The sequence below is a fragment of the Serinus canaria genome, chromosome 2, assembly GCF_022539315.1.
Source record: "Serinus canaria isolate serCan28SL12 chromosome 2, serCan2020, whole genome shotgun sequence".
Lineage (NCBI taxonomy): Eukaryota > Metazoa > Chordata > Aves > Passeriformes > Fringillidae > Serinus > Serinus canaria.
In genome coordinates, this window is record NC_066315.1 from 150,634,878 (window position 1) to 150,653,898 (window position 19,021).

Below are 19,021 nucleotides of genomic sequence, written 5' to 3' on the forward strand. Positions count from 1 at the left end.
AGTAACCTTGTTACTCTCTAGAGGCACTGGAATGAAAATCATAACATCAGTTTTGCCTGTTGCAGCTGGTCAAATGATGGGAAGGTGGGTTGTGTTTTCTTTCCAGTAGCTGTACAACTCCATGTCCTGCCCTTGAGTCCACATCCATCTGACCAAGGCAGCAGCTTTGAAGTGAGAGTCGGTATTTGGGAAATTTGCTTGGAAGGTTTGTTTCAGGGAATCCAGAATGTCCAAGAATACCTAGGAATAATATGGGTGTCAGCAGTGAGGTCATTTTGTGGCACCTGTGCGGTTCAGTTTGTGGGTGTGTTGTGAAGAGGGGCCCTCTTCACCCTGCCAGGCTGCTCTGGCCTTTGCAGCTGTGCTGGGCATTAGCACCTGCCCCTTGCAATGCATTTACTCCCCCTGATTTGCTAGGGGCTTTCCAGGGACCTTGTTCCTGCAGACAAGGATGGGACAATTTTGTAATTCTGTGAAACACTGCCAAGAGCAGATCAGACAAGAGGCTAATGAGGAGAAGTTAAGAATAATTTTGGGGGGCAAAATCAAAAATTAGCAACCTCTGTGTTAGCTAAAAAGAAGAGCAGCTAACTGGGGAATATGAGACATGCTAACTGGGGAATATGAGAGAGACATGGCTGGTGTTAACCTCCATTTTTCACCTGGGATATTTACTCTGTCTCCTACAGCATCACGCCAGACTGTACCAGAATGGACAGGTTGTGTAAAGGGTCAGTGAAATGAACTGCTAGATTTTTTTCTGATATAAACCAATCTGAGCAAGATCTGAATTCCAGGTGAAGCCAAGTCTCCATGGAAGTAGTTCAAGAGTTGTATCCATGGAGCCAACACTTTTCAACATCCTAAACACTTAAGTGGGTTGGTGTGGGCATTTCTGGGCTCCCCAGCAGAAGAACCCCATGGACTTACTGAAACAAAAGCAGTACAAGGCCACCAAGACAATCTAAGGGCCCTTTGACAGAGGATTGAGATACCTGGGGCTCCCAGGAGACAAGGATGGACAGGGCAATGTCATCAGTGTTTGCAAATCCCTAATGGAAGGGAATGAAGTCAAGGGAGCCTGGCTGATCTCAACAGTGCTGCCATGAAGGAAAAGAGGACAAGGGCAGAAATGAAAACAGATTGAATTTCCTTGAAATTCAAAGAAAGAACTATTCATTGTGAAGGTAGTCAGAGGGGAAGAGGCAGTGGAGTGTCTGTCTTTGGTGATCCAATCCTGACCTGTCTATAGTTCTGGAAATGCTGCTCTTGCTTGGGCAGGAGGGTTCCCCAGGGTTCCTGCCCAAGTGGATGATGTTTTTCTGTCTGTGGTGAGTGTTTGAGAATCTGTCTGGGAAGAGAATTTTTTAAGAATGTTCTGTCATAGAGTGTCTTTGCCAGAGCCATGCATGGGAGAGTATGGATGTGTCAAAGCCTTTGGTGTTATCAGGTGATGGGGTTGTATCTCATGTGTTCGAAATTCGTCCCCCTCCTCCCTTACATCCCTTGCCAGTCTTGGGAGGTACAGGTGGTGACAGCCTTGGTAAGAAAGATGTTTTACCCCTTTTCCATCTACCCAATGGCCTGTTCACTCATGGCACTGTGCTGGGTAAGGATTCAAACACAAAAGACAGCGTCTCAGGTTTTGATGCAACAGAACTTTATTGAGGGAATAAAAATTAAGAGAAAGAAATTGAAAGGAGCAGGTTGGCAGAGTAGGGAGTACAAACACCAGCGAAGGTGCTTTGCTTGCAGGAGCTGTTGCCAGAGGCCAGAGCTGGTGGTGTCAGGGGTGGTGCTGAGGGCCCTTAGCAGATGTAGCCGCCCCTTCTGCCATAGCAGCCCAGGCCTCCCAGGCCGTAGCCAAAGCCACCAAAGCCAAATCCACCAGAGATGGGCTGTCCCTGGGCATTGAGCTCAGTGCCCAGAGCAGCGGAGGAGGTGGATCCAACGGCGGTGTTCTGAGGGAAGGAGGTCATGATGGGTCCTGGCAGGGTGACCAGCACAGGGGAAGGGTTGATGATGACGCTGGAGTTCTGGCATTGCAGGGCACAGGGCTCGTTGCAGCTGTTGGCCAGCGGGGTGGGTCCGCAGGGACTGCAGCGGTTGTAGCAGGCCATGGGTGTGAGGTGGAGGGTTCCTGGAAGAGAAGGCGGTGAGGCAGGGCAGGGGTGGTGGAGTGCGAGGGGTGGTGTGTCAGGAGGGTAAGGGAAGCAAGAGAGTGTGGAGGGTGTTGTGGGTCTTTGGGGAGGCGTGAGGACTGCCGTGGCTGAGGGTAAAGCCTGCTGGAAGAGCAGGCCCCTGGGTAAGGAGGGAGGGTCAGGGGCTTGAGGCTCACCTGGTGGTTGTCACCGGAGCAGAAGTTGTCAGAAGTGTATGAGGGACAGAGGTTCTGGGCCGGCTTTTATGCTGGTTCTGAAGGGGCGGGACAGCCTTGTCCCATGGCCTTGAGGCATTTTGCAGGCAGCTGCTCTTGGGTGTCCCGGCCTGGTGAGTCATGAGGTGGACAGCGTTTTCCTTCCCCATTCTCTGCAAAGTCATGTCCTGCTCTTGGGTCCATGTTCATCTGACACTGGCGGCAGCTTTAAAGTGACAGTTTTTATTTTGGGAGGATTTACATTTCAGATGTGTGTCCAAGAATGAAGATTAGATGACAATAACTTAGAGGTGTCATCAGAGTCCCTACCCTAGTGCTCTTGTGTGGTTTGGTTTGTGGGTGTGTTGTGAAAGGGCCCCCATTTCATTACAGCCCTGTCTGGATGGTCTGGTCTTTGCAGCTGTGCCATGAGTGAGGAGCTGACCTTTCCATCACAGTCATTCTTCCTCACATCACCACCTGGTCACCAAACCTGTCTTTTGGACTTGCCTTTCTCCTTGGTTCTGCTCCGACTTTGCCACCCTGGTGTTACAATGGTTCTTCTGTGACAGGATACACTCTAGACACAGATGTTGAGGGATCTGGAGAACAAATTTTGAGTAGTAGTTTTAGGATCTGCAGGTTTTTAGATGCAGACAAGGCAGCCAAATAAGAAATCATCTCCCTTTCTTCAGCTATCTGAAAAGACTTTTTTTGTAAGACTGTTTTTGCTCTTTCCCTTGTAGCAAGTGATGGGACAAATGGAAATGGCCTCAGGTTACTAAACCTGGAGTTGACAAAGGTCATGGGCAGCCTTGTTGTGCTGTGCCTCTTGGAGCAGGTTGGGTTGCACTCCATGATCTCCTACACAAACAGAGAGTGATGGGACAAGAGGAAATGTCTTCCCACTGCCAGAGGGTAGAGTTAGATGGGATATTGTAAAAGAAATTCTTCCCTGTGTGGGTGATGAGGGCCTGGCACAGGTCACCCAGAGAAGCTGTGACTGCCCCAACCCTGGTAGTGATCAAGGCCAGGTTGGCCAGGGCTTTGAGCAGGCTGGGATAATGGAAGGTGCCTTTGTCCACTGCAGGGGTTTGGACAAGAGACTCTCCAAGGCCCTTTCCAAGCAAATCCATTCTACAGTGAGTCTTTGGTCGCCTGCAAGAGGTTCCTTGAGCACTAATGATTCCCTTTACTGTGATTCTGCTTCCTGGGATGGGCACAGCAGCCGGCTGAGGGAGAAAGTTCCTTACCAGGAAGCAAAATTCAATCCCCTCTAATCCAGTGAGGATTAGAGGTCAGTGACAGAATTGTGTGTGGCACTGAATGGATCCATCTAAGGTCTCTGAGGGAGCTGGTGAAAGTGTTCCCAAGGCACTTGCTATCTTTTGCCAGCACTCCTGGTTAACTGGAGAGGTGCCAGTTGATGTAGGCTTGAAAATGGGACTCTTCTCTAGAAGAAGGGCCAGAGAAAGGGTCTGGGCAACTCCAGGCCTGTCAGTCTGAGCCCAGCACTGCAGAAGCTGCTGGAGCAGATCATCTTGAGAGTATTTAATGGCTCCTGCAGGACCACCAGGTGATCACGCGCAGCCAACCTGGCTTTAGCAAAATCAGGTCCTGCTTGACCAGACCTCATCACATGAGGTGTCAATGTGACCTCCTTAGTAAGAGAAGAAAAGGGTGTGGGTGATTTTTTTCTTGGAATTTAGTAAAGACTTAAATCTCCAGGCTTGGGAAGGAGTGACTAGGAAGCTGCCAGTGGGAAAAGGATCTGGGGGTGCTGGTTGACAGTAGCTGAACATGATCCAATGTGTTCCCAGGTAGTCATGAAAACCAGTGGTGTCCTGGCTTGTATTACCTATAGTGGGGTCAGCAGGACCACTGCAGTGACTGTCCCAATGTATTGGGTGCTGGTGAGGCCACACCGTGAATCTGAGTTAGTTTTAGGCCCTTCACAGCAAGAAAGACATTGAGGTGCTTGAGGATGTCCAAAGAAGAGCAAGGATGTTGGTGAAGAATCTACAGAACCGTTTCTGTGAGGGACAGCTGAGGGAAGGTTGGTTGCTTTGTCTGGGGATCAGGCTAGCTTGAACTAATGGATTTCCCCAGGTTCCTTGTGTAGTCCTGGATTCCAGTTCTGGAATGTTCAGAGAAGAGTTGGGGGAGGAAGAGTTGGACAAATGTGTGCTGCCATCGGGAGATTGTGCGCGGGATATGGGCACAATTGCGTTGGTGTGTCCAAGGCTTTGGGAAAAGGAAGTGCCTGTGCTGCATTCTGGAAGCCCAGTGGATGGGTCTGCTGTTAACAAACCTCCCAGGAGAGGTCTTGTGGCCCGTTTTCCACACACACCAATGGGCAGCTGACCCTTACCTTGCGCTAGGTGAAGGTACAAGAGCCATGGTAGAACAAAGGAGGAAGAGACATCTGAGGCTATATTCCAGGAAATCTTTATTGAGGCAAAAGAATTACAAGGCAGGAGAAAGAAGTGGGAAGGGAGGTGGTGTGAGGTGCAATAAGGGAGACCATAAGCCAAGGTGCTTTGCTTGCTGGAGCTGCTGCCAGATCTCGGAGCTGGTGGTGTCAGGGGTGGTGCCAAGGGCCCTTAGCAGATGTAGCCGCCCCTTCTGCCATAGCAGCCCAGGCCTCCCAGGCCATAGCCAAGGCCAAAGCCAAATCCACCAGAGATGGGCTGTCCCTGGGCATTGAGCTCAGTGCCCAGAGCAGCGGAGGAGGTGGATCCGACGGCGGTGTTCTGGGGGAAGGAGGTCATGATGGGTCCTGGCAGGGTGACCAGCACAGGGGAAGGGTCGATGATGACACGGGAATCCTGGCATTGCAGGGCACAGGGCTCGTTGCAGCTGTTGGCCAGCGGGGTGGGTCCGCAGGGACTGCAGCGGTTGTAGCAGGCCATGGATGTGGTGTGGAGGGTGCCTGGAAGAGAGGGGGTGAGACAGGGTAAAGGCATGGGGGTGCAAGGGGTAGCAATGCCGGAGGGTGAGGGAGTGTGGAGGGTTTTGTGGGTCTGTGGGGAGGCATGAGGGCTGCTGAAGCTGGGGCAGAGCGTGCTGGAAGAGAGGGGCCAGGGGGGCAGCAGGGTCAGGGGATTGAGGCTCACCTGGTTGTTGGCAGGTGGAGAAGGCGTGAGGAGAAGTGTATGAGGGAGTGAGGCTCTGGGTCTGCTTTTATGCTGGTTTTGGAGGGGCAGGACAGCCTTGTCCCGTGGCCTTGAGGCAATTTTTAGGCAGCAGCTTTGCCTGGACATGCCGGGTGAGTCCTGTGGTGGAGAGTGTTTTTCTTTATGCAATTCTGCATTTCCATGTCCTGCTTTTGATGCTGTATCCATCTGACCTTGGCGGCGGCTTTAGAGTGAGAGTTGGTGTTTGGGAGGATGTGATTGTTCAGCGTGTGTCAGGGAGGGTCGAATAAACAAGTGGAGCCCAAGAGAAATGCGATGTCATCAGTGAGGTCATTTTGTGGCTCTTGTGTGCTGTGGTTTGCAAGTGCCTTGTGAAGTCTGGACTCATCCCTTTCTGGCTTGAATGAGTTCAAGAAAAAGAAACTGGAAAACCAGGTACTGGTCAGCATGGATTTGCTTCATTGTTATGGTCCATTTGGATTTCAGAAAATTACATGACAACAAATTCTTTCATTTTAAGTGTTTATCTTAACATCATTAAGAAATCAAAAAAAATACCCCATTAATCAGTGGTTTCTCATCCTTTTTTTATCATGGCTGGTCTGTGACTCCAGTTCTGTTATTATGCATTCAAGCTGCAAGGTTTCATATCTTACATCCCTTAAGTCTTAATATTGTGTTCCTGTGATATATTAATAATTACTGCCTGATGGTCAGTATGCTCCTCATTCCTTCTTTGTCATGGTATGAGCATTTCTTCATTAAATTCTGTGATTCCATGTCATTCTCTTGAGGTCTTGTCCATCTAACCTTGACAGCAGCTTTTAAGCACAAGCTGGCATTTGAGAGGGTTTGCATGGAAGATGGTGTTAGGCTGGGCTCAATAAACAGCCAAAATTTAGGAGAGGTGTGGTGTCACCAGTGAAATGACCCCATGACACTCTTGTGCTGTGGTTTGTGGATATGCTGTGATGAGGAGCCCCATTCCCTCCCAGCCCTGTCTCACTGTTCTGGGATTTGCAGATGTCTTGAAGGTGTTGCCCCTTCCCTCAAATTCCATTGCTCCCCAGCTTGATCCCAGCTGGCTAGACTGACACTAGACCTGACTTTTCCTGTTCACTCTACTCTGTGAACATCTTGGTGCCCCTCTTGCTTTTAAGCTTTTGCTATCCAGGGTGATTTAGTTCCCAACTTGGGCTGAGTGCAAGGGCTCAGACCACTTGTGGTTATCAGAAAGAGGATTGGGAAGTCACCCAGGGTTGTTGCAGGTGAGCATTTAATGATCTTTGACAACCAGGCAAATCAAGGTTGTGTCAGGGCCTGAGAAAGGTCTGAAGGGCTGGACACAGAGGCTTGTGGTCAGTGTGCCAAAGTCCAGCAGCAAGCCCCCAGTGCTGTAGGCCAGGAGTTGGATCCATTGGGGCAACCCTGAAAATCTGGTGTTGAATCCCAGCAAGGGCATCTGCCAGGGGCTCTTTGTTGGTAGGAGTCATCCCCGGTAGGAAGGAATGTATGAGTATTGAAATAAGCGGGGCAGGAGATCTTTCTTCTTTTTTGATGCCTTTAATAAAAGTAATCAGCTCAAGTTTGGGAGGCCTGATGCATCCATGGCTTCCATGCATCCGCAGTTTCGCCGTAGCAGCTCCCTGGAGTGACTCGGGGAGGAGGCAAATGCAGCTTTGTCCAGCGGGGGCAGAGCTGGGGGTCTGTTCTCACAAGAGCAGGCTGGGGTTTACACACCCCTAGATCCCATCTTAAGTTTGCAGTCTCGGGTCCTGGCTCCAACCAACATCTTCTGAAGTTGTGGTGAGGGGCTATTAAGGTTTTCAGAGTCTCTGCTGGCTCCAGACTTCACCCCTAAAGTCTAGACACTATTTTGATCCCTAAATTCTATATTGGCTCACCGGTTTAGGGGTTTATTAATTGCGTTTGGAGGGGGGGCTTGCCCCATTGCATCTTGGCTCTAAACTTATTTTGCATACCAACTCCTGGTTCCCTCCCCTCCACCGTCTGGGGGGAGGATGCCATCCTCCCACCTGGCCGCAAGCAGGGTGATGCTGATACTGACTGATGCTGATAGTGACTTCTCAACCATAGATGGCTAACAACCTGATACTTAACAGGTGATTACAACATGCAGCCAACAAAAGCACTCCTCTCTGCTAGAACTAGTTAAACTTGTAATTCTACAACCTTTACAAAAAAAATGGGTAGCCCTTTTTTTGTTCATAACAAGTATCAAAGGTAAGAATAGTTTTCTTCTGAGAAATTGCCCCTGTCTTTCGGGGTGAGGAAAACTAGAGCAGGAGGTGTCCCTGTATCTTTGTGGGAAAAGGGACCCCAAGTCTTCAGGTCCGGATTGGGAACAGTGTTGTGATGAAGCAGGGAGAGGTGACTCTTGGTGTCTCCTCAGCACTGGTGAGGTCCCATGTGAGGTGTTCTGAGCAGTTCTGGGCTTCCCACATGTAAATGAAGTAGATTTAGTGAATTGACACCAGTTGAGGGCCAAAAAGATTCTAAAGGGCCTGAAGGATCTTTCCTAGAGGAGAGGGTGTGAGAGGTGGGACTCCCAGGGGACAAGGCTGGACAGAGGGGTGTCATCAGTGTGTGCAAATTCCTGATTGCAGAGAATGAAGTTGAGGGAGCCTGGCTGTTCTTAGCAGTGCAGACGCGCAGGACAAGAGGGCAAGGGCGCAAGTGAAAAAATGTGGAATTCCCTGGAAAAGGCAGACAAGCCTTTTTCAAGACAAGGTTTGTCTCAGAGTAAAAGAGGTGGTGGCGCATCTGTTCTGGGAGAGCCAGCTCTGAACTGTCCAAGGTTCTGGAAATCCGGGTCTTGCTGACTACGATCGAGCAGAAGAGAATGAAGCAATTGTGCTCCAGAATTCCTGCCTAGTTGGGTGATGCTGTTCCTATTTCTGGGGGGAGGGTTAGGGAGTCCTGATGGGAAGAGAGTTTGTCAAGTGTTTACTGGCCCAGAGAGACCTGAAGAGAGAGCCATGAGAAAGAGAGATTTGTTCTGTCAAAGCCTTTGCTGTAGTAGGTGAGGGGTTTGTGTCTCCCCTCAATCCCCGGTTCCCATACCAGTCTTGATTGTTACTCGTCATGATGTATTTTCTAAGAAAGGTTAGGTTAGAGATATTTTTCTATTCAGTCCAATAGTCTGTTTATTCCTGGCACTGTGTTGGGTAAGGAGGTGTTACCACTGGAATTCATAAAGATGAGATGACATGTCAGGCTTTGATGCAGGTAATCTTTACTAAGGAAAAAAAAAAAAAAGGAAAAAAAAGGAACAGACACAAGAAAGTATTTAAAAGGATCCGGTCTGAGGTAGAAGTAGAGCAACCATCAGCCAAGGTGCTTTGCTTGCAAAAGCTGTTGCCAGAGCCCAGAGCTGGTGGTGTCAGGACTGGGGATGAGGGTCTTTAGCAGATGTAGCCGCCCCTTCTGCCATAGCAGCCCAGGCCTCCCAGGCCATAGCCAAATCCACGGCCATAGCCAAGGCCGTAGCCAAGGCCACCAAATCCACCAGAGATGGGCTGTCCCTGGGCATTGAGCTCAGTACCCAGAGCAGCCGAGGAGGTGGATCCGACGGCGGTGTTCTGGGGGAAGGAGGTCATGATGGGTCCTGGCAGGGTGACCAGCACAGGGGAAGGGTCAATGATGACGCGGGAATCCTGGCATTGCAGGGCACAGGGCTCGTTGCAGCTGTTGGCCAGTGGGGTGGGTCCGCAGGGACGGCAGAGGCTGTTGCAGGCCATGGATGTGGTGTGGAGGGTGCCTGGAAGAGAGAGGAGTGAGGCAGGGCAGTGGTGTGGGGATGCAAGGGGCAGTGATTCAGGAGGGTGAGGGAGTGTGGAGGCTGTTGTAGGGCTTTGGGGAGGTGTGAGAGCTGATGAGGCTGGGGCTGAACGTGCTGGAAGAGAAAGGTGAGAGGGGCAGGAGCAGGAGGGTCAGGGGATTGTGGCTTACCTGGTTGTCAGCAGGAGCAGGAGGAGAAGGCTTGAGGAGAAGTGTGTGAGGGAGAGAGGCTCTGTTCTGGCTTTTATGCAGGTCCTGGAGGGGCGGGACAGCCTTCTCCCATGGCCCTGGGGCATTTGGCAGGCAGCAGCTCTTGGCTGTCCCAGCCTGCTGAGTCATGAGGTGCAGAGTGTTTTTCTTCCCACAGCTCTGCAATTACATGTCCAGCTTTGAGTCAGTATCCATCTGACCTTGGCAGCAGCTTTCAATCAGGAGTTGGTATTTGGAAGTATTTTTTTATTGATGTTTGTAAGGGAGGGGTGAATAAACAGGCATAGCGCTGGAGAACTACAATGTCATCAGTGAGGTCATTTTGTGGCATTTTTGTGCTGTGCTTTGTCGGTGAGTTGTGAAGACCTGGACTCTGTTTTGTGCCACTGAATGTCCAGCAGTCATTGTGTTGCATCCAGGAATGTTGAGGAAGCTGCTGATGTCCTGGGGAGGTCACTGTTTTATAGCTTGGAAAGGTCACAGTGCCTGGGAGTGCCTGAAGGATTAAAGAGAGGTGTTCTGTCTCGAATACAATGAAGGGAGAACATCTGGAAAAGGAGAGGTTGTTTAGGCTGAGCTTGTTATGTGTTATGGCCCTTTTGGAATCCTCAACCGTACATGATAACGTACTCTGTCATTTAAATTGTATTCCTTGACCTCATTAAGAAACCCATTAAACAAACAAGAAATGATTGCCCAGGTAGGTCTGTGACATCAGTTGTCTTATTCCACATTAAGGTCATATGGTTTCATAACTTGTACCCTTTAAGGCTTAACATTGTGTTCCCGTGAGCAAAACCCAATAATTACTAGCTCTGGTCAACAACATCATCTTTCTTTCCCTGTCATGGTGCAGGTGTTTGTTTTTGGAATTCTGTTATTCCATGTCCTTCTCTTGAGTCTGTGTCCATCTGACCTTGGCGGCAGCTTTTAAATGTGATTATTAGAGGTTAAAGACCATCAGGTGCATGTCAGGGTGGGGTGAAGACATTACCGAAGCTTGGGAGAGGTGGTGTGTCATCACAGATGTCACCCTGTGATACTGGTGTGCTGTGGTTCTTGTGTGTGTTGTGAAGAGGGGCCCCATTCCCTGCCAGCCATGTCAGGCTGGTCTGGGCTTTGCAGGTGTTCTGGGGCTGAGGGGCTGCTCCTTCCAGTGCATTCCTGCCTGCCTTGGCTCCATCTCTCCTGCCCAGTCTATATGCCAGGCCTTTCTTGATGGAGATGGGAAAGCAATTCCTGAGATTTATGAAGGTCACCCAAGCTCCCCAAAGTCCAGTGCTGGTTGATCCATAGCAGTCATCTCAGCTGGCCTCAGCAAGGTCACATTGTGGGGTCACAGTGCCGGGTTCTGACTGACACATGGAAAGGAAAACAGCTGAAGGATAAGGAGAACAAGACAGGTGAGGAGAAGTTGAAGGAACCAGGGATGTTCAATTTTCAGAAGAAGAGGATTGACCTTATTGCTCTCTGAAATTGTCTGAATGGAAATTTTTTAACACCAGTCTTGTCTCCCTTTCACCAAGCTGTGGAGAAGAGGGAATGAACTTCAGTTTTCCCAGTGGACGTTTAGTTTCCAATTACAGAAATTTAATTCATGAAAACGCAGGACAACCAACATACCAACATACTGAAAGGGCTGGAGAATCTGTCATGGAAGAGAGGCTGGGAGAGCTGGGACTCCCAGGAGACAAGGATGGACAGTGGGGTGTCATCAATGTATGAAAATGCCAGATGGCAGGAAATGAAGTTGAGGGAGTCTATTTATACACAGTAGTGCAACCATGCAGGAAAAGAGGGCAAGGACACAAGTGAAACCAGATAGAATTCCATGGGCAAAGAAAAAAAGAAGTTTTCAATGGGAGGGTGGAGAGAGAGCAGAAGACACAATGGAGTCTCTGTCCTGGAAGAGGGAAACCTGAACTGTACATGGTCCTGGAAATCCTGCACTTCTCAGTCTTTCTTGAGCTGAGGGGAATGAAGCACTTGCATCCCAGAGTTCCTGCCCAAGTGGATGATTTTGTAACTCTGCTGAGAGGGTTCAAGAGTTCTGCTGGGAAGAGAGTTTGTCAAGTGTGTGCTGGCAAGGAGACACTCTACCAGAGCCGTGCTCAGGAGACCATTAATGCGTCAAAAGATTTTGGTGTAGCAGGTGATGGGCTTGTGCCATGTCCTGAAAAGTCCTCCCAATCCTTTGCTTCCTGTGCCAGTCTTGGTTGTTAATGGTGGTGACATATTTATTAAGAAATGTGTTGAACCCCTTTTCCATTCACCCCAATGCCCTGTCTGACACTGTGTGAGGTGAGGATGTGAGACCACTGGAATTTACAAAGATGAGGAGACATGTCAGGCTCTGATGCAGGAAAGCTTTATTGAGGCAAAATAATTAAAAGGCAGAAGAAAGAAGCAGAAGTGATCCAGTGTGAAGAACAAGTAGGAAGACTATCAGCCAAGGTGCTTAGCTTGCAGGACTTGTTACCAGAACCCCAGGGTGGTGCCTTTAGCAGGTGTAGCCGCCCCTTCTGCCATAGCAGCCCAGCCCATAGCCAAATCCACGGCCATAGCCAAGGCCAAAGCCAAATCCACCAGAGATGGGCTGTCCCTGGGCATTGAGTTCAGTGCCCAGAGCAGCGGAGGAGGTGGATCCGACGGCGGTGTTCTGGGGGAAGGAGGTCATGATGGGTCCTGGCAGGGTGACCAGCACAGGGGAAGGGTTGATGATGACACGGGAATCCTGGCATTGCAGGGCACAGGGCTCATTGCAGCTGTTGGCCAGCGGGGTGGGTCCGCAGGGACGGCAGATGCTGTTGCAGGCCATGGGTGTGGTGTGGAGGGTGCCTGAAAGAGAGGGTGGCGAGGCAGGGCAGGGGTGTGGGCTGTGAGGGGTGAAGAAGTATGGCAGCTGTTGTAGGGCTTTGGGGAGGTGTGAGAGCCGCTGAGGCTGGGGCTGAGCATGATGGAAGAGAGGGGCCAAGGGGACAGGAGCAGTAGGGTCAGGGTCTTGAGACTCACCTGGTTGCCAGCACCAGAACAGAAGGTGTGAGGAGAAGTGTGTGAGGGAGAGCGAGACTGGGCTGGCTTTTATGCTGGTTCTGGAGGGGTGGGACAGCCTTGGTCTATGGCCTTGGGGCATTTTGGAGGTATCAGGTTCTGCCAGGCCCAGCCTGGCAAGTCATGATGTGAGGAGTGTTTTCCTCCCCACCGCTCTGCTGTGTCATGTCTTGCTCTAAGGTGACAATGTCCATCTGACCTTGGCGGCATCTTTAAAGTGAGAGTTGGTATTTGGGAGCATTGGCATGGAAGATGTGTGTCAGAGAAACCAGTATATGCAAAAAAAAAAAAAAAAACCCTAGGAAAACTGTGGATGTCATCAGTGAGGTCATTTTGGGGCATTTGTGTGGTTTAGTTTGTGAGTGTGTTGGGAAGAGGGCCCCATTCCACCTCAGCTGTGACAGGCTGGTCTGGGCTTTGCAGCTGTGCTGTGCATGAGGAGCTGCTCCTTCCATCACAGTCATTCCTCCTTTAAAGTGTGAGTTTTTGAAACCAAAGGTGGTGTTGATGGTGTGTATCAAAGGGAACTGAAGATGTGAGCAATATTATGTAGATCTGGGGTGTCATCAGTGAGGTCATCCCATGGAACTCATGGCTTTGGGTTTGTGGATGTGTTGTGAAGAGGGGCCCCAAAGTATCCCAGGTCAGTCAGGCTGGTCTGGGCTTTGCATCTGCACCAGGTGTGAGTTCCTGGACTCTTCCATTCCACATGGGCAGTTGGAGAGTTGCCCCCTCAGCAAGCTGGCAGATGATGGAGTAGCTGAGGCACCACTTGGTTGTGCCACCAGTCAGAGAGTCCTGGAGATTGAGGGTTCAAGGAATCTCCTCAATTCTCGAGTGGGAAATGAGAAGTTCTGCATCTAGGCAGGAATGGCACTTGGCCCTGGGTCATGCTGTGGACTCAGAATCTGGAAAGCAGCTTTGCTGAGCAGGACCCTGTCATGCTCATGGAGAACAAAGAGATCACAAGGTCGCAATGAAGCTTTAGTTGAAAAGGTATCATCATGTCCAAGAGAGATTTCAGACAATTCTTGCCATGAAGTTGGGAGAGGTGGCCTATCCTCTCTTTAGAGCACTAACTGGGCCCCATGTGGTGTGGTTTGGGCAGTTCTGAGCTCCCTTGTGAAAGATGCCCATGGATGTAGAAACAAAACCAGTTCATGGCCAACAAGATTCTAAAGAGGCTGGGAGATCTTTCACAGATGAGACTCTCAGAGCTGTGACTCCCAGAGACAAGGATGGAGAGAGGCATGTCATCAGTGAGTGCAAATCCGTGATGGTGGGAATGAAGATGAGGGATCACAGCCGTCCTCACCAGTGCATATGTGAAGGATAACAGGGCAACAACACAAGGGAAAACAGATGTAATTCCATGGGCAAGGAAGAGAAGCATTCTTCGGTGTGAGGGTGGTCACAGAATGGATAAGGTGTTGGAGTCTGTACCGGGAGATCCAGAAATGTAATCTTCCATGGTCCTGGATTTCCTGCTCTTGTTGGTCTGATTTGAGCAGAAGGGAATGAAGCTCTTGCTCCCCAGTGTTCCTCCCAAAATGTATGATTTTGTGACTGTTTACTGGGAGGGTTTGCAGATCCAGCTGGGGAAGAGAGTTTGTTAAGTGTCTACTGACATGTAGTAGCTTCTTCAGAGCCACGATCAGGAGAGCATTATGTGTCAAAGCCTTTGGTGTAACAAGTGATGGGCTTGTGACACATTTGAGAGGGTCACACTTCAACCCTGCTTCCTGGGCAATTCTTGTGATTACTGATGGGAATGTATGTTCTAAGAAAGGTGTTCCTGCCCTTTTTCCCCTATGCCAACAGCCTGTTAAGGTCTCACACTGTGCTGGGTGAGGATGCGAGACAATTTGAAATCAAAAAGAAGAGGAGACTACACAGGATTTAATGCAGGAAAACTTTATTGAGGGAAAAGACTGAAGAAGGAGGAGAAAAAGACGGAAGGCATCTGGTGCAAGTTGCAAGTACAGCGACCATCAGCCCTACTTTGCTGGCAGGAGTTGTTGCTAGAACCCCAAGGTGGTGAACCAGTCCTTAGCAGATGTAGCCTCCCCTTCTGCCATAGCAGCCCAGGCCTCCCAGACCATAGCCAAATCCACGGCCATAGCCAAAGCCGTAGCCAAGGCCAAAGCCAAATCCACCAGAGATGGGCTGTCCCTGGGCATTGAGCTCAGTGCCCAGAGCAGCCGAGGAGGTGGATCCGACGGCAGTGTTCTGGGGGAAGGAGGTCATGATGGGTCCTGGCAGGGTGACCAGCACAGGGGAAGGGTCGATGATGACGCGGGAATCCTGGCATTGCAGGGCACAGGGCTCGTTGCAGCTGTTGGCCAGCGGGGTGGGTCCGCAGGGACGGCAGAGGCTGTTGCAGGCCATGGGTGTGGTGTGGAAGATGCCTGGAAGAGAGAGGAGAGTGAGGCAGGGCAGGGGTGTGGGGATGCAGGAGGGTGAGGGAGTTTGGAGGCTGTTGTGGGGCTGTAAGGAGGCATGAGTGCTGCTGAGGCTGGGGCTGAGTGTGCTGGAAGAGAGGAATCAGGGCTGCAGGAGCAGAAGGATCAGGGTTTGAGGCTCACCTTGTTGTCAGCAGGAGCAGGAGGAGAAGGTGTGAGAAGTGTGTGAGGGAGAGAGGCTCTGTGCTGGCTTTTATGCTGATCTTGGGTGGGTGTGACAGCCTTGTCCCATGGCCTTGGGGTATTTTTTAGGCAGCAGCTCTTTCCTGCTGAGTCCTGAAGTGGGGAATGTTTTCCTTTATGCACTTCTGCAATTCTGTGTCCTTCCCTTGGGGCTGTGTCCATCTGACCTTGGTGACAGCTTAAAGGGAGAGTTGGTATTTGGGAGAATTTGATTGTTCAGTGCGTGTCAGGGAGGAATGAATAAACAACCAGAACCCCAAAGAACTGCCAGGTCATCAGGTAAGGTAATTTTGTGGCTCTGATGTGCTGTGGTTTGTGGGTTCCTTCTGATGACTGGGCCCATATTCTGTGCCACTGGATGTCCATCAGTCATTGTGTTGCACCCAGGAATGCTGAGGGAGCTGCTGATGTCCTGGGGAGGTCACTCTGCAAGAGCTTGGTAAGGTCCTCCTACCTAGGAGCAGTTTCTAATGGATGAAAGGGAGCGCATCCCCTTGTGCCTTCAATGGGATGAAGTGACAGCATCTGGAAAACACGAGGCCGTTCAGGCTGAACGTGTTCCATTTTCAGGTCCATTTGGAATTCTTAACTTTACATGACAATGTACTCAAACAATTAAAGTCTATGTCTTGACCTCATTCAGAAATCAAAAAACAATCAGTATACTTGGCCTGATTGCTTTTTTCCCCAGCTTGTTCTGTGACATGACTTCACTTATTCCAAATTGAAGGCATGAGGTATAACTTGTAAGTCTTTATATTTCGTTCCTGCAAGCAAAAACCAGTAATTACTAACTGATGCTCAGCAAAATAATTTTTCTTTTTCTGTCATGATGTTGGTATTTCTTTATAGAATTATATGATTCCATGTCCTGCTCTTGACTCCTTTTCCTTCTCACTTTGGCAGCTGCTTTTATGTGTGAGTGGGTATTGAGAATGTGCATGGACGGTTCGTGTCAGGGAGGGCAGAGTAAACAATCAAAGCATTGGAGCCCTGGGGTGTCATCAGTGAGGTCACTGTGGGACATTCATGTGCTGTGGTTTGTGGATGTGTTTTGAAGAGGGGCCCCGTTCCCTCCCAGCCCTCTCAGGCTGCTCTGGAACTTGAGGCTGTACTGGAGGTGTTGCCCCTTCCCTCACATTTCATCCCTCCCCACAGTGATCCCACCTAGCTAAGCCTGACACTAGACCTGACCTTTGCTGTTGACTGTGCTCTGTGGTTATCTTAGTGCCCCTCTTGCCTTTAAGGTTTTGGCATCCAGGGCTTTGGGGGTCTTTGCAGGGGCTGAGTGCAAAGGGTGAGGCCACTTGTGATTGTCAGAAGTAGGATTTGGAGGCTTCCCAGGAGTTTTGGAGGTGAGCATTGCATGATCTTCAAAAACAACCTAGGCAAGTCTGGGTTGTGTCAGTGCCCAGTGTGGATGTCTGAGAAAGGTCTGAAGGACCGGACCTAGAGGCTTGTAGTCAGGGTCCCAAAGTCCAGATGGCAACAAGACCCCAGTGCTGTAGCCCAGGAATTGGATCCATTGGGTCAACACAGAAAACCTGACAGGTGCTGGACATCTGATGGGGTTCTGTCATGGCAGAATGGGGTTCTGCTGAGGGCTGTTTGTTGGGAGGAGTCATCCCAGGTAAGAAGGAATACCTGGGTGTCAGTTGGAACATTTGTCTCCTTGTATGAAAAAGCCTTTGTTTTGTGGTTATGGCTGCAAAGTAATGGAGCAGCAGGTGTCTTTGTGTGGGAAAAGGGAACCCGAGTGTCCAGGTTAGGATTGGGAAAAGCATATGACCAAGCAGATAGAAGTGAATTCTCTGTTTAGCACTGGTGAGGTCCCATGTGAGGTGTTGTGGGCAGTCCTGGGCTCCCCGTTGTGAAAATGAAGTACATTTAGTGAATCCAGACCAGTTCAGGACAACAAGATGCCAGAGGGGTTGGAGAATCATTCCTAGAGCATAGTCTGAGACAGCTGGCACTCACAGTGGACAAGGATGGATAGGGGATGTAATCAGTGTGTGCAAATCCATGATGTCAGGGAATGAAGTGAAGGACCCTGGCTGTTCACAGCAGTGCTCACGTGCAGGACAAGAGAGCAAGGGCACAAGTGAAAACAAATGGATTTCCCTGGGCAAAGAATACAAGAATCTTTCATTATGAAGGTGGCCACAGAGCAGAAGAGGTGTTGGAGCATCTGTCATGAGAGATCCAGCACTGAACTGTCCACGGTACTGGAAATCCTGCTCCTGCTGGCTCTGCTCGAGCAGGGGAGTTCAAGCACTTGCGTTTCAGAATCCCTGACAGAGTGTTTGATGTGGTTCCTCAGTTTGTTAGAAGAGTTCAAGAGACCTGCAGGTAAGAGACTTTGTCAAGCATTCACTGGCATGGAAAGGCTTGACAAGAGCTGTACCCAGGAGAGCATTGGTGTGTCCAAGGCTTTGGTGTATCATCTAAGTTGTGTGTGACAGATTCTGGAAGGTGTTCCCTCCTTTGATTGCCATGCCAGACGCTTTTATTGGTTATTTTGACTTTTTTGTGAGGGAAGGTGGTTTTGGTCCATTCCATGTACCCCAATGTTCTGTTGAGCTGTGAAATATACTCAGTGAGGATGTGAGACCATTGGAATTAAAAAAGAACAGGAGGTATCTCAGGTTTTGATGCAGGTAAAGTTTATTGAGGCAAAGGGAAGAAGGGGCAGAAATTTAAGGGATCCAGTGTAAGGTGCAAGTACAGCAACCATCAGCCAAGGAGATTGGCTTGCAGGAGTTTTTGCAGACTCCTGAGCTGGTGGTGTCAGGAGTGGTGCTGAGGGCCCTTAGCAGATGTAGCCACCCCTTCTGCCATAGCAGCCCAGGCCTCCCAGCCCATAGCCAAATCCACGGCCATAGCCAAAGCCATAGCCAAAGCCACCAAAGCCACCAGAGATGGGCTGTCCCTGCACACTGAGCTCAGTGCCCACGGCAGCGGAGGAGGTGGATCCGACGGCGGTGTTCTGGGGGAAGGAGGTCATGATGGGTCCTGGCAGGGTGACCAGCACAGGGGAAGGGTCGATGATGACGCGGGAATCCTGGCATTGCAGGGCACAGGGCTCGTTGCAGCTGTTGGCCAGCGGGGTGGGTCCGCAGGGACTGCAGCGGTTGTAGCAGGCCATGGTGTGGAGTGGAGGGTTCCTGAAAGAGAAGGGGGTGAGGCAGGGCAGGGGTGTGGGTGTTTGAGGGGTGAAGTGTCAGCAGGGTGAGGGAGTGTGGAGGTTGTTGTGGGGCTGTGGGGAGGTGTGAGGGCTGCTGAGGCTGGGGCTGGAACAGGGGGCCAAGGGGGCAGGAGCAGGAGGGTCAGGGGCTTGAGTCTCACCTGGCTGTCAGCAGAAGCAGGAGCAGAAGTTGTCAGTAGAAGTGTGTGAAGAAGAGAGGCACTGGGACAGCTTTTATGCAGGTCCTGGATGGGCGGGACAGCCTTGTCCCATGGCCTTGGGGCATTTTGCAGGCAGCAGCTCTTGGCCGTCCCAGCCTGCTGAGTCATGAGGTGTGGAGTGTTTTCCTTCCTGATTTTCTGCAGTTCAGTGTTCTTCCCTTGAGTCTGTGTCCATTTGACCTTGACTGTATATTTCAGTTGGAAGAAATAAAGGCCAATGGATTGGTACTGGTTTTGGTTTTGAAGAGCAAACAAAACCTACAGGAATTTGTGTATTATTTCATGTATTCAGTTAACCCCCAGCCATTCCTTCTGTCCCAACCTACTTCTCTGCAGGGGTATGGTCACTGCTCTGGGCTGGAATTTAATAAATGGATCATGAGGTGGCCATGTGCTGTGAAAGTTACTTGGACAGG

General features: G+C 50.3%; 8 protein-coding genes and 1 pseudogene across 8 annotated transcripts in view; all 9 read right to left on the reverse strand.

The window, feature by feature from the left end:
• LOC103814960 (feather beta keratin-like) overlaps positions 1-9,502 on the reverse strand; it is a 59,514-nt gene extending 50,012 nt beyond the window's left edge. Inside the window, exon 1 of the mRNA XM_050970627.1 lies at positions 9,466-9,502. The gene's annotated coding sequence lies outside the window, so the exon portion shown is untranslated. The remainder of the gene's footprint in view (positions 1-9,465) is intronic.
• The window catches only part of LOC103822475 (feather beta keratin-like), an 81,290-nt gene that overhangs the window by 43,497 nt on the left and 18,772 nt on the right, over positions 1-19,021 (reverse strand). The window lies entirely within an intron of this gene.
• Positions 1-19,021, reverse strand: part of LOC103814967 (feather beta keratin-like) — a 63,035-nt gene that overhangs the window by 4,179 nt on the left and 39,835 nt on the right. The window lies entirely within an intron of this gene.
• Positions 1,761-2,138, reverse strand: LOC115483819 (feather beta keratin-like). Its single transcript, XM_030226287.2, has one exon. It carries the CDS (start codon positions 2,118-2,120, stop codon positions 1,809-1,811), a length of 312 nt encoding a protein of 103 aa, XP_030082147.1. The 5' UTR covers positions 2,121-2,138; the 3' UTR covers positions 1,761-1,808.
• Positions 4,960-8,600, reverse strand: LOC108962327 (feather beta keratin-like). The gene is made up of 2 exons (XM_018916203.3): positions 8,594-8,600; positions 4,960-5,288 (listed from the first exon to the last, which is right to left on the reverse strand). Exons 1-2 carry the CDS (start codon positions 8,598-8,600, stop codon positions 4,960-4,962), a joined length of 336 nt encoding a protein of 111 aa, XP_018771748.2.
• On the reverse strand, positions 8,739-9,590 carry LOC127059207 (feather beta keratin-like). Its single transcript, XM_050970633.1, has 2 exons — positions 9,470-9,590; positions 8,739-9,277 (listed from the first exon to the last, which is right to left on the reverse strand). Exons 1-2 carry the CDS (start codon positions 9,588-9,590, stop codon positions 8,919-8,921), a joined length of 480 nt encoding a protein of 159 aa, XP_050826590.1. The 3' UTR covers positions 8,739-8,918.
• On the reverse strand, positions 12,005-12,322 carry LOC103814942 (feather beta keratin-like). Its single transcript, XM_009088621.3, has one exon. It carries the CDS (start codon positions 12,320-12,322, stop codon positions 12,005-12,007), a length of 318 nt encoding a protein of 105 aa, XP_009086869.1.
• LOC103814937 (feather beta keratin-like) lies at positions 14,464-15,186 on the reverse strand. Its single transcript, XM_009088608.4, has 2 exons — positions 15,141-15,186; positions 14,464-14,963 (listed from the first exon to the last, which is right to left on the reverse strand). The coding sequence occupies exon 2, from the start codon at positions 14,941-14,943 to the stop codon at positions 14,605-14,607; it is 339 nt and encodes a 112-aa protein (XP_009086856.3). The 5' UTR covers positions 14,944-14,963; positions 15,141-15,186; the 3' UTR covers positions 14,464-14,604.
• Positions 17,853-18,670, reverse strand: LOC103814929 (feather beta keratin-like; annotated as a pseudogene).